This window comes from Rhineura floridana, chromosome 9 (assembly GCF_030035675.1).
Source record: "Rhineura floridana isolate rRhiFlo1 chromosome 9, rRhiFlo1.hap2, whole genome shotgun sequence".
NCBI classification, from domain to species: domain Eukaryota; kingdom Metazoa; phylum Chordata; class Lepidosauria; order Squamata; family Rhineuridae; genus Rhineura; species Rhineura floridana.
The window spans coordinates 104692609-104706513 of record NC_084488.1 but is presented as its reverse complement, the minus strand read 5'-3'; the positions used below and the strand labels follow the sequence as shown (position 1 = coordinate 104706513).

At 42.8% G+C, this 13905-nt stretch overlaps 1 protein-coding gene across 3 annotated transcripts in view; it reads left to right on the top strand.

Annotated features, from left to right (window-relative positions):
• MMRN1 (multimerin 1) overlaps positions 1–13905 on the top strand; it is a 90138-nt gene that overhangs the window by 52874 nt on the left and 23359 nt on the right. For all 3 annotated transcript variants that reach the window (XM_061583026.1, XM_061583025.1, XM_061583027.1), the window contains exon 6: positions 11837–13804. In XM_061583026.1, the coding sequence (XP_061439010.1) occupies positions 11837–13804 (1968 nt within the window). The remainder of the gene's footprint in view (positions 1–11836; positions 13805–13905) is intronic.

The following is a 13905-nucleotide window of genomic DNA, read 5'->3' as shown; positions in this document are numbered from 1 at the left end:
TCTATTCACAGTCCTAGGATGTTACTCTGGACATTGTTGCAAAATGAAATGTCCAGACTGCAGTCTGATACACCAGAGATGGGGAAGCTGTGGACCTTCAGATGCTGTCAGATTACAACTCCCATCATCCCTGATCATTTGCTCATGGGAGTTGGAGTCCAGCTGTATCTGGAAGACCACAGGTGTCCCATTACTGCTATACCCACTTCCCTGGAACTCAACATGTTTTACTTATATTCATTAGTAGAGTTGGAAGGGGTCTATAAGGCTATCAAGTCCACCCACTGCTCCATGCAGGAATCCAACTAAAGCATACCCGACAGGTGGCCGTCCAACTGTCTCTTAAATGCCTCCAGTGTTGGAGAGCTCATCACCTCCCTAGGTCATTGGTTCCATTGTCGTACTGCTCTGTTAGGAAGTATTTCCTGATGCTCAGTTAAAATTTGGCTTCCTGCAACTTGAGCCCATTATTCTGTGTCCTGCACTCTTGAGTAGACATACACCAGATTTTTTTTTTAAAAGGTAAATGGAAGGAGAAACAAATGGTGTGGGCAGCAGAGCCTTCAAGCATCCTCCCAAATAGTCTTTGGAGTGAGGCTAAGGCACAGTGGGAAGAACATTGTTATGAAATTATCAGTGAGATGCCTACTGAATGGTGGGAATGCATGTGGCAACATGGCCATAAAGCTGAGTTGTACAGCTTGCTGCTGAGCTAGTGGGGGAGTGCCAGCTCCAATATCCCTTCCCATATAGCTTTGTAATTTCATTTCATTATAATAGACTTATTTATATACCACTTAATACCAAGACAGTTTACAAAATAATTATTTACAACAATAAATACAGTAGGTAAACATATAGATAAAGCAAATGATACTGAAAAACTGCACGTACCAAATTAAACAATAACATCTCTCCCCCAAAATGAAAACATAGTAGCTCATTTTGGAAACATCTTAATAGTCAGAGATCCCTTCCCTGTTCACTCTCCCTTTTACCAATGCACATCTTGATTCACAATATGCAGCACTCACCCTCACTAACACATACACAACATCATTAGGGATGTAAGAAGACAGCAGTTTCCATTCTGACCTGTATTTGTCATCATTAGTGCTGTTTCTGTTCCACTGCAGTTCAGTTTTTGGCAAATATGTAATCATTTATTTATTTATTTATTTATTAAATTTATGTGCTCCCTTCCTCCCAGAAGGAGCCCAGGGTGGCAAACAAAACACTAAAGGCATCTACAAAACATCTTAAAAACAAAAGACTTTAAAACATATTAAAAGAAAAATCTTTAAAAACATCTTAAAACAAAGCACCTTTTAAAACATCTTTAAAAAAAGCTTTAAAAACATCTAAAAATGTAATCCCAGCACAGACACAGACTACGATAAAGTCTCTGCTTAAAAGGCTTGTTGAAAGAGGAAGATCTTCAGTCGGTGCCAGAAAGATAATGGAGATGGTCTCTGTTATTAGTCTTGCTGAAAAGATTACAGAGATGGTCTCCGTTAATAGTCCCGGTGTTGGCTGGCTATTTAACAATAAGTTACATAACTATTTGTGCAACACATTCACTTCAGTGTAAAGGAAATGTGAAGACAATGTAAAATGAAGTCATTAATTACTTATCGTTTGCGGACTTAAACAACAACAGTGATGTGAACGATTACTGATGGTATTCACTTGACTGATTTCTATTCTTAACTACAGATAAACATGTGAACTGCGGCAACTTCCACTTCATTTTCACTGACATTCTCTGGCATCCCTATACCTCACCCCCAGGTTCTCTCTAACATCTACTTCCAACCTTTCTTTCCCTTGTTCCATGCTTCCTTCCTCTTGCTACCTCTTGGGATCCTCGTCCCTCCTGTTTCTTCAGGTCCAGCATTGTCTGTCTCTCATGTGTTTCCAGGCATCAGCTTCACCTCTGTATGCCCATGTTCATTTTGTCCATTGGTGGCTGCTGTTTGCCCTCAGTAGCCCCTATCAGAATAATGCCACAACAGGATATAATGTCTTTCCAGGGGCATTCAAGGAGGAGTGGGGGCTGATGATGGCCACCCATGGCCACCAAGAGGAGCTCAAAATGGAGCCACCATGAGGAAGAAGAAAAACGAAAAACCACCAGTGCTTCCCCAGTTCCAGTGGTACAAAGGAATGTAGGAAGCTGCCTTATATTGAGTCAAACCATTGGTCCATCTAGCTCAGTATTGTCTACGCTGACTGGCAGTGGCTCTCCAGGGTTTCAGACAGGGGGGTGGTCTCTCTTAGTCCTACCTGGAGATGCCGGAGATTGAACCTGGGACCTTCAGCATGCAAAACAATTGCCCTACTACTGAGGTATGGCCCTCCCCAAAAGATATTCAAATATGTGCCCCCCCTAAATTTCCTAGTCTATTTCAGGGGCCTTAGCTTTTCCACCTACACTCCTTTTAATTGGAGGCACCAGGAATTTACATGCCCAATCTGGAGCCTTCCGCATGCAAATCATGTGTTCTGTCACAGAACAATGGCCTATCCCTAATGATTTAGTGCCAGTGTCACATACTCACCTTCTTAAACTCATTATTTTATTAATGTAGGGATAAGGAACTTGCGGACTTCCAAATGCAGTTGGGCTACAGCGCCCATCATCCTTGGTGTTGACCCTGCTGGCTGGGGCTGATGGGAGTTGGTGGCCAACAACATCTGTAGGACTACAGGTTCCCCACCCATGTATTAATAGATTATTCTTTTTTATATAGGATCCTATACAGTAATGATGAACTACCTATCTATTACTGTATGTAGCGAATATGGCACCATCCACACACAAGAGGGATGTGTCAGAAGACTTGGGGAACTCCAAGGTTTTCAGAAGTTCAAAACATGTTCACGAAAAACCCTAAGGGGGGAAAACCCCAAAACACCCCAATGATGACTGAGCATGCTTAGTGGCCACAGGATGCTGACTAACTGTTGGGGGGAAAAGAGGAGCGGGAATGGACCATCCAGGCAGAGGGAATGACTGGCTGGCTAGCACCCTAAACTGGAGCATTCTCCATGACGACATTTGGTTGCAGGACCCAATTTTTTAAAATTATTTTTATAATGTTGCTACATATTTTTCTCTACTCTTATTCTTTCAGGGTAGGAATAGGCAGTTATGGATTAAAATAAATAGTATGCCTGAACTTCAGTGTTTAATATACAATCAGTGATTCACTTATGACATAATCTGGTGAGGTTGGCCTTTCTAAACAAGCCCAGAACCTGCTGGCAGCCAGGTCAGGCACTGGCCAAGAGCCCCTGTGGCTCAGAAGGGCCCCCGAGGGGTTCTTCCTTAGGCTGGGAAGGTGGACCTCCCATTCTGCAATCCATGCCAGCCTTGGGACGTGAGGCCCAGTGACCCAACACTGCCACAGGTCACAGAGCAGGAGCTCCACCCTCCCAGGAAATACCCCCCATGCAGGTGGTGCAGGCTTAAATAGGCCCACCCAATCACACCTACCTCTTACCCAAGATGGCAGTGAGGGTGTCCTAAGGGGTTGACACCCCAGCTGCCATCTCGGGTGATGGCAGGAGTGTGTGTGCAATGCACTAGTGTGCTAATGTGGTGATGGGGGAGGTAAGTGGGGCAGGTGGGTCTATTTAAGCCCACACCACCTGCATTGGGTTGTGTGTGTTGGGGAGTATGTCTGGTGCCCAAGGTCCTAGTCATGCTGGTGCCAGCCCTGTTTCGACTGAATTTAATAGGAGAGGTTTAAGTATGTGCTTAACTCTTGTTGAAATAGTTTGTACTTCCCCATCCTTAATTATGGCTGGAGTGTGACTCTGGAATCTATCCTATTTCATTTAGATTTTGTGTTTCTTACCTTATTCCTGCTCATCTATTAGTTCTAAATCTGACAAGATTTATACATTGCTATAAACCCAATCAATCAATGCATCTGTAAGTGATTTTCATAAAATAGTATAAAAGTCATAAGAAAATATCAATAAAATCAACAAGGAGATATAGTAATATATATATATATATAATTAGGTGTTTGGGTAGGCTTGCCTAAATGAAAATGTTTTTAGCAGGGGTTGAAAACAATACAATGAAGTGCCTGCCTGATATTAATAGGCAGGGAGTTCCAGAGCACAGGCGCTATCACAGTAAAATATCAATTCCTCACAACTGCTGAACGAACATTACATGGCACTTGTAAGAGTGCCATTTCCACAGATCAAAGTGGTCAAGCGGGCACATATGTGTGATAATGAAGGTGATTGTTCAAGTAAATTGGTCCCAGGCTGTTGAGGGCTTTATATAGTATGCCTTATATACCCAACCGATCACTGCACTCTGCAGGAGAGAGCTTCTTCTAATCAGAGGGTCCACTGCATATGATGTAGGGAGCAGCACCTACCCTGTAGAAATCTCTCTCCCTGCATGTCAGGCAGTCGTCAGCTCTTTTGTCTTTCTGGCACCTAATGAAGAGCTTCCTTTTTCAACAAGCCTTTCAAGTGGAGATTTTTTTACAGAGCACAGTCTGTATCTCTGTTGGATTTAAGATTGTTTTTGTTCTGTTTACATATGTTTTTACTGTTGATTGTTAAATCACATTGGGATTTTTCATGGGAAGCAATTAAAAATGAAATAAATAAATAAACTCATAGTGAAACCTTTTTATTTAGCCCGGTAAATAGTGTTCCTGGGCACTCTCTCCCCCTCTGCCTACCTACCTACAAGGTTCACTGATCTGTGCATCAGGATTTCAAGAGTGGTCAAATCTAGCCTAAACCAAGCAAGCACTTGAAGGCCTTGATGTCTTACTTTGCCTCTGACAGCAAATACTTCCCTTCTGCTCCCCTCCTTCCTGTTTTCTGTCTATATCAGATTCATGCAGTTCACCTTCCCTCTGCTCTGTCCTGCCTTCTGCATTTGCATTGTGAAGCCTTCAACCCTATTTTCAAAGATGACCTTTGCATAACCTAACAGGACCTCTGAACTGCCCTCATCCCTTTCCTCCCCTCCATTAAAAGTCAAATTGAAATAGCTAGGAAGGGGAGGGGAATAACTTCTGCAAGCCTTTGTGGGGGCAGGAGGATGAATGTCTAGCTGTGACATGCCACCATGAAACTCAATGAAGATACATAACCAGGCAGGAAGAACAGTGGGGCTGCTACTGAATGAAAGAGGCATGTAAGCTTGACCTTAGTCCCTTGCTTGTTTTCTTGCAAAAAGAAGGGATTACCCTGGCCGTTTAAGAGAATATTCAGTATTTGGTTTCCTTTTATATGGAAATTAAAAGAGAAGTGGCAACTGTTTTGATTCTCTTCTATCCATTTTTTCATGTGCAAAAAAATAATAATGAAAACACCTGTGAGCCATAGTGCTTTGTAAATTAATGAGTCGGTGGCAAAGTGATATTCATGCCACTTTATGAAACCACGCCTTTGACAACAGCTCTCTCCTCCTCCCCATTATATTACTCAGTTGGAAAACCCTCCGGCTGAATCAGGACAGGCTCTTCATCTGAGCAACAGTAGTGCTTACAGGGCTGTTTCACAAGATGCAGTATGCACACATGAGACATGCTTCCCCTCGCCCTTCTCCTAAAAATCTGATATTATCATTTAGGCCAGCTGTTTTTTCAGAGTGAAAGACACGCACAAGTGCTCAAAATTTAATTGGATTTCAAAAATTATTTTTTCAATGCAGCAGCTTCATATAGAGAAATGTGTATTAGATTAAAATCGCTCTGCGTGTGTGTGTGTGCGCGCCTTCAGCAACCTCAGGACTTTCCAAGAGATGCAATCCAGGAGCACATTTGCCATCTGCAACAAACCAACCAGGGCTGTGTCTGGCTCTGTTCCTTGCCATTCTGTTGTTGCTTGTTAGTCCCTGTGCTTCAGGTGGAGGGTCTCTGAAGAGGACATCAGGGGTCCTGCCTTGCTGTCTTGTTACATTTGTGCAAAATGAAGGATTTGTACAACATGAATGAGGCAAGACTAGCCTGGCAATGGCAGAGGTTGATGACCCAAAAGGGAATGAATTTCTGTCCACTTCATCAGAAGTATATGGGGAAATATTCTGGTCCCTTGTAATCAGACTCCGGGAGTAGTGGCCAGTGAGTCTGAGCCGGTGAGGCTGGGTTGATCGCCTGGCTTCCCAACACCATGTGTCACTGCCAGTTCCTGAGAGGGAGACAGAGAGGTGGAGGGACAAGGCAGAGGGAAGTTCAGTGCAGTGCAAGCACAGTGTCAGGAGCATCAGTTTGGCTCTGCCACTGCGCTGCATTGTGCTGAGCTCCCTGCTGCCTTACCCCTCCCTCTCTCAATAATCAGCAGTGAAGTGCAGTTTTTGGGGAGCCAGGAGAACCACACAGCCTCACCCACGCAGATCTGCCAGCAGCTACCAGTCTGCAGGACAGCTAACGTGGAATGATAACTATTTCAAACTGGTGTTCTATAAGCAACCAGAAGGCTGTGCCTGTAACTTGAAAAATACATGGCTTGTTCACACGGTTGCACTGAACACATGTATAAGCTGTCTCTGCACATGCACAAGTGTTTGTGTGAACGAGTGTACACTTGCTCGTTTGTGCAGCTCAACTATTGTGCACACAGACTAAACTCGTTGGAAGTTACCTGGAATAACTACAAATCCATAGGTCAACGATTTGTATAGAGGTACCAAGCACCTTGCACAGCTCCTTAAAGGTTTGGACTAAAACCCAGAGCAGATTCCACTGCCCCACTGACATGGAGTCACCAGCCACCACTGCAGTTTTGTGTGTGTGTGGGTGAGAGAGAGAGAGAGAGAGAAAGAGAGAGAGAGAAAGCAAAAGGGGTCAACCCAAATTCATTTTGGCTCAGAAATAAGCCAGGATATTTCCTGATTTCGGGGGACTTCATTCAGCTTATTTCCAAGCCAATCTGGTGCAATCTGGGGATGGAGAAAGCTTGCCTATCATGAGTTGTGACTAACAGTGGAGCTGGGAAGTGAGGCTGGTTCAGATATCACCTCAGCTACAAACTCAGTAGGTTGCCATTGGCAAACCACATGATCTCAGCCTATATGGAGGCGGTAACACGGGCCTACTTTATAGGCTACTGTAAGAATTCCTGAGGTGATGTGCTTGAAGCTCCTGGAACACTGTTAACCTTACCTGTCATACACTTTACTAGAGGTTTTCTGGCTTTCCTTGGATATTTTGTTGCACTTCCTGGCTAAAATATTTTGCTGTATTTGTATTTGGGTTAATGTTTTGGAATAAGGAGATCTGGGTCAAGAGTCTTACGTCTAAGCTGTCTGAGCATAGTGTATTTTCTTAGAGGATAAGTCAAACAGTACCAGGTTATGAGTTTTTAAGACCATTCTTCTCATCTCTTATAGTTTTTCCATCCATAGAGCCCTACAGACACATAATCTGCTGAGGAGATTATTTCATTTTAGTTCAGGGTGGCTTTTACTGCGTTAAACAATTAGTGGTTGTTTAAGTTTCTTTAGCCATTTAGCCTTGATTTAGGATTTGGCAAGAGATGAGGGAATTCTTTAATTGATCCCCACAAGACAAGTATTTGTTCTGACATCAAGTGGCCACATGAAATTTCTGTCACAAATCCTTCCTTATATTTGAATCACTAAAACCTTCACATTTTCTCTCTTTCTTTCTCTTTTTCTAACTCAGGTTAGGTGAAAGTTTGTGATTTTTGTCATGTTGTTATACTAATTATGATACCAGTTTAAAATCTCAATTTCTATTTAACATAGTCTCTTGAGCTATGTGTGTGTACTATATATTATTATTATTACTGCTACGGGAGCTCTGCTTCCCTGCTCATTTTGCTCACCAACCCCCCCACTCACAAACTCACACACACCAGGCACCCCCATACACACCAGGCATCCCAAATACACATTCCAGGCACCCCAGGCACCCCTAAACAACCCCAGACACCCTCAAACACATACATACCAGGCACCTCCTAATGACCCTAGGCACTCCCAAACATGTGCACACATATACAGAGGGGCTCCCACACACAACACAGGGAACCTGAAACACACACATACTCACAAATGTGTCCCCTGGCACTCACAAACACCCCAGATGCCCCCAGGCCCTCTCCCCTCGCCACCCCCCTTGTAATTCTAAAAACTGCCTCCAAGCATTGGTGTGTGCTGGCCTCCATGGGCATGCTAACGCTCCTTGCCTGTTCTGGTTGCCTGCCCCCCACCAGCCATCCTTGCTTCCCTCACATCCTCACCTCACTTGCCACCCTGCCCCGCCACCATGTGATGCTGTGTGACGGCATGATGACTTAGGAGATTGTTGTTGTTATGTGCCTCCAAGTCGACTACAACTTATGGCAACCCTATGAATCAACGACCTCCAAGAGCATCTGTCATGAACCACCCTGTTCAGATTTTGTAAGTTCAGGTCTGTGGCTTCCTTTATGGAATCAATCCATCTCTTGTTTGGCCTTCCTCTTTTTCTACTCCCTTCTGTTTTTCCCAGCATTGTTATCTTTTCTAATGAATCATGTCTTTTCATGATGTGTCCAAAGTATGATAACCTCAGTTTCTTAGGAGATGATGATGATGATGATGATGATTACTAGTAGTAGTAGTAGTAACAGTAGTGGTAGAAGTAGTAATTTCATTTATTAATCACTACCCATGAGGCATGCCAAAGTAATTTACTATATAATAACTTATATAAACATACATAAACATATAGATATAGATATATAAAACAATTGCATTAAAACAATATAAGTTTAAAACAACAACAGCAAATGCAGAAAATCAGTTCAAATCCAAAACAATTACCATCTTGCATAAAGATTTTAGAAGAGGGACATCTTTAGCAGGCACTGAAAAGACAATAGAGACAATCTGATAGGCAGTGGAAGAGAGTTCAAAGGGTAGGTGCCACCACACTAAAGGCCTGATTCTGACATTGTGCAGAATGGACCTCCTGATATGATGGCACCTGCAGGATGCCATCTCTTGAGGAAAACAGTGATTGGTTGGGTAGATAGGGTGTAAGACCATCTTTTAGGTACCCTGTTCCCAAGCTGTATAGGGCTTTGTATACCAACTGATGTGTAGATTGTTTTATATTTTCCTTTCCATGTATAGAGCATTATATGTATCAATAAGACTGCCATTCATGTGTGTTGACACTTTAACCCATAATCATCTATATTAAAGAGGTAGCTGAATAGACTGAACTAGGATGCCTTTTTAAATCAAAGCTAATTCATCTAAATTATACTTGTTTGTCGTGTACTCTGAAAGCTAACAGAAGAGGGTTTTCTCACACAGTGTGGATAAAAGTGTAAATAAATATGTGAACCTCCTACTGTTATTTTGCATTTATCTGCATATGAGCAATGCAGGTGCAGTTGTCATTCATCTTCAGAAGTAAATACCCAAGATGGCTGTAGTCATGCTACCTGTTTCAGCCCATACTTTCAGTCAGAAGGGAATACCTACAAGGGAATAGTGAGCTCTGTATTGAAAATAGAGCTCCTCTCTTATTCCTTCTAATCATGGCTTTCTCATTCTTCAGGATGGATACTGTTGACTTAGGAAGGTGTTAGGGTTAACATGGCTCATGCCACAGCTGCTTCCTTGCCACTTCCTTCATCATCATCATCATTTATTTGTATGCCACCTTTCCATAGCTAAGCCATGTTTAAGGCGGCTTACAACATCCAAAAATGCATAATTCACTCTAACAGTTACCAAAGTATAACACAATGTAAATCGTCAAACAATAAGCATAAACAATAAACTAATGAACACATCTCAATAAATATAGAATAAAATTAAGCAATCCCCACATACATCATAATAACATCTGACAATAAAAAAACAAAGCCATAGTCCCAATAACAGCAAAAGTGCATCTCTAAAATTAAATCTTGACCCCCAAAAGAACTCATAAACAACACCCCCCGATAGCCTCTAGACATCTTGAGCAGCAGGTCTTTCTGGACTAGCAGCAAGATGCCCTCTGACCCTTCCAGCATTTGCTGCTTTTGTAGATGGAGTCAGTCAGGACCAAGCCAAGCAGAAATCAGTCAGCAATGCAGAGAGCAGTTCCTGCAGGATTCACTTCTTTGCAGAGAGCCGTAGTGGTACTGCAGGACCAGCCAGCAGAGCGTCCTCCAGATGCTGTTGGACTATAAGTCCTTTCGTCCATCTAAGGCTGATGGCGAGTCCAACAACATCTGTAGGGCAGCACCTTCACAGTGCATAACAATGCATTACACATTGTATTCTTCTACCCCCTTTGTTGCTGGCAGATGGCTGGAAAGGCTCCACTAAACTGAGAACAGAGGGGGAGAGAGAGATTTTTCAGTGCAACAGTGATTTGTGAAATGGCTTTGTACTCCATTAAGGAAGTATTTGCCTTGGTTTTTACCCCATTGCAAATCACCCCCTTTTTTCAATTGCAAATCATTCATCCTTGGGAGGGGCTGTAGCTCAGAGGTGGAGCATCTGCATTACTTGCAGTAGATCCCAGGTTCAATTCCTGCCATCTCCAGGTAGGGTTGAGAGAGACTCACTTCCTGAAACCCTGGAGAGCCACTGCTAGTCAGTGTTGATAATGCTGAGCTAGATGGACCAACGGTCTGACTCAGTATAAAGCAGTTTTCTATGTTCCCACCTCCGAGCTTTCTGCTAGCACAAGGGTGAGGAATCTGTGGCCTTTGAGATGTCATTGCACAGCATCTCCCATAACTGGATGGCTTTAAAAGAGGATTAGACAAATTCATGGAGGATAAAGCTATCAGTGTCTAGAAGCCATGATGGCTTTCCTCTGCCTCCATAGTTGAAGGCGGTGTGTTTCCAAATACCAGTTGCTGGAAACTGCAGGAGGGGAGAGTCCTCTTTCGCTCAGGTCCTTCTTGCAGGCTTCCCATGGGCATGTGGTTGGGCACTGTGAGAACAGGATGCTGGACTAGATGGGCCACTGGCCTGATCCAGCAGGCTCTTCTTATATTCTTATCCTGACCATTGTCTGTGATGGCTGGGGCTGATGGAAGTTGGAGTCCAGCAATGTCTGGAGGGTCCTAGGTTCCACATCCCTGTACTAGCATCACTTAACTCTTTAGGGTGCTCCATTTTTAGACAATTCCAAAAGGATTCCTGTCGTAGCCTGGGCAGCAAACAGCCATGTGGCACCTGAAGAAACGTATTGGGTGAAAAGGTTTTGTAGACTGGAACTTGTTCATCAGATCCATCCAATAAGTAGACTCCAACCTATGAAATCTTGGGCTGCAATAAATGTATCAGTCTTTAAGGCATTATAGGATTCATTGCAGGCTCCCACCCTAAAAGCTCGTGCACTTGAGGAGGCAGAGCAGGCCAGTTTTGCTTTCTTTCACTTTCAAACAACAAATTGCAGGAAGTGCTTTTAGTGCTAATTAGGTAGCTGACAATTAAAATGTTTTCAGAACCTTTGCAGTCTTCTGACAGTGCATCATTTTCCTAGTAAGCTAATGGTGTATCTGCTTGAGTGATAGGTCCTTTAAATCTTTGGTCTACTAAGCTAGAAGCCATGGTTTCACCTTGTCATAGTTGTCTATAATTGCAGGGAACAGCAAATTATGGCTTCTCCCTCAGGATAGCAAAACTGATTAAAAGGATGAGAGTAACTAGCAAAAGCACTATTCAAACACAGACCGCTCTTGAGATTTAGCAGAGGAAATAATCCACAGTGCATGAGGTGAAGAGAATGTGATTGCAATTGTTTGTTTAAATACTGAGTTTTTGTTTCCTCTCTCTTTTTAGCTTGCTCTTTATTTATGAAGGCATTGTGTCTTTTTTCCCCTCCAGGTCTCAAGTCCAAAAGCATTACTGAGCTAGTCAAAGAGATTGTAAGAGAACAGTTAAAAATCTTCCAGGGTGACATGCCAGAGACTGTGGCCCAGATTTTCAAAATTGTGTCTGGTCTGTCTGAAGATCTTGAGAGCACCAAAGAATTGGTCAAAAGCTTGAATGCTTCTCACCACAAATTGGCCATGGAGGTAGGAAATAAGCCTACAAGGGTAGAAATCCTAGACATAAGGACCCAGATCCTCCACATTGAAGAGAATATAAGCTTTACATGTGAGAAACCAATCAAAGACCTGCAGGAACATCAGAGATCTATAGAAGTTGCCTTGGAGCATCAGAGTTCAAAGAGCAACATATACTATGAATCTCTGAACAAGACTCTGACTCAAATGAAACAGGTACATGAACAGCTATTATCAGCTGAACAGATCTCAGACCAAAATATCCCAACAGCAGGTAACTCATTGAGTGATAACCTTACAGATTATGTGACTGGTTTACATGAGAAAGTGAAAACACAGAGTCTGATGGTTCTGCAGCTTTATGATGACCTCAGAGTCCAAGACAGCAAGATCAGTAATCTTACTATAGCATTAGAGATCCAGAGAGACAACTTACATGGAGAATGCAATAGCATGTTGTCCAAATGCAGGAGCGACTTCCAAACACAACTGAAAGGCCTGAAAGAGAACATGAAGTCTGTAAATAAAACCATGGAGAACCTTGTGTTTCCCTTGGATGAAAAGATGGATAAAATGAATGAGCAAATTGATGACCTCTGTTATGATATGGAGATTCTCCAGCCCTTGATTGAGCAAGGGGTTCCTTTCAGTCGTACATCAGAGTATGAGCAACAGATTGAAACAGAAGCTATAAGCAGAAAGCTGGAAAATTTAACCAGTGTTGTGGCAGGGCTACGTTCCACCACTGAAGAACTTTTCAAAAGCCAGAAGGAACTTAAAAATGAAGCTCAGGCTCACAATGAAATCTCAGAGACGCGTATTAATGAATGTTTCTTTTTAATGGAAGATGGCTTGAATAAGACCATGATGGTTATCAACAGCGCCATTGATTCTGTCCAAGATAACTATGTGCTCAAAGAAACACTGAGTGCCATGAAAAATGAGACAAAAGCCTGCTGTAGCAGTGCTGAGAAGATGGAAAGCATATTGACATTAATGCCTCAGTTCCAACAGATGAATGAATCCCTTCAGATGCTAGTCAGTGAGAACGAGAAACATGGATTTACTTCAAAAACAACTAATTCTTCTTCTCCTTCATCTGGTGAACATGATATTCATCATCTCAGTAAATTTCAACGTAATCTAAACACAACATTAAACTTGCAAGAACATCAACACGATGTTGGTTATGTGGATGAAAAGCTCTCTCATCCCACCCAGGGACATGAAGATCTTGAGGTTCGCCTGCAGGCGGTGGAGACAAAAATAATTAAGTTTTTGGCAAATAACTGTGTCTCGGTAAGAAACATCAAAGCTGCTTCCACAGAAAAAGATAAAGTGGTCTCACTTCAAGTGCAGGCCTTGAGTTCCAGAATCAGGGCACTAGAAGCCAAATCCATACGCTTCTCTCTGACCATCCCTCTGTTAAATAAGACTGCCTATGAAGCACGGAGCTTGTGTGAAGATGTTTCTGGAAGCCTTCAAGGAATGAATGCCAGCATTCCCAAGTTGGTGAAAGCTGCTCATCCGGACAGCTTGCTGTTTCAGAAAGGCTTGCAAGAGCTCACAGAATCCATGCTGGAGGTCAAAGCAGGAATGATCCTATCCAATCTAACCTGGTATGTAGACAAGTCCCTAGCTGATGCAGTAGACAATATTACCAAACGTCTGAAGGCAACTCCTCCAGCTTCTAAAAAGCCACCACCAATAAAAAAGATGCCAGTGAATACAACTGTAAACCAAGCTGGACGAAGTCAGAGAAACACAGACACCACTTTAGAAGCAGGTAAGGCTTTTTAATATTGTTACAGGTGATGTTGCCAAAACTTGCAATTGCCCTTACAAATTTGCATAGGAACATAGGAAGCTGCCTTAGGGAAGCCAGCC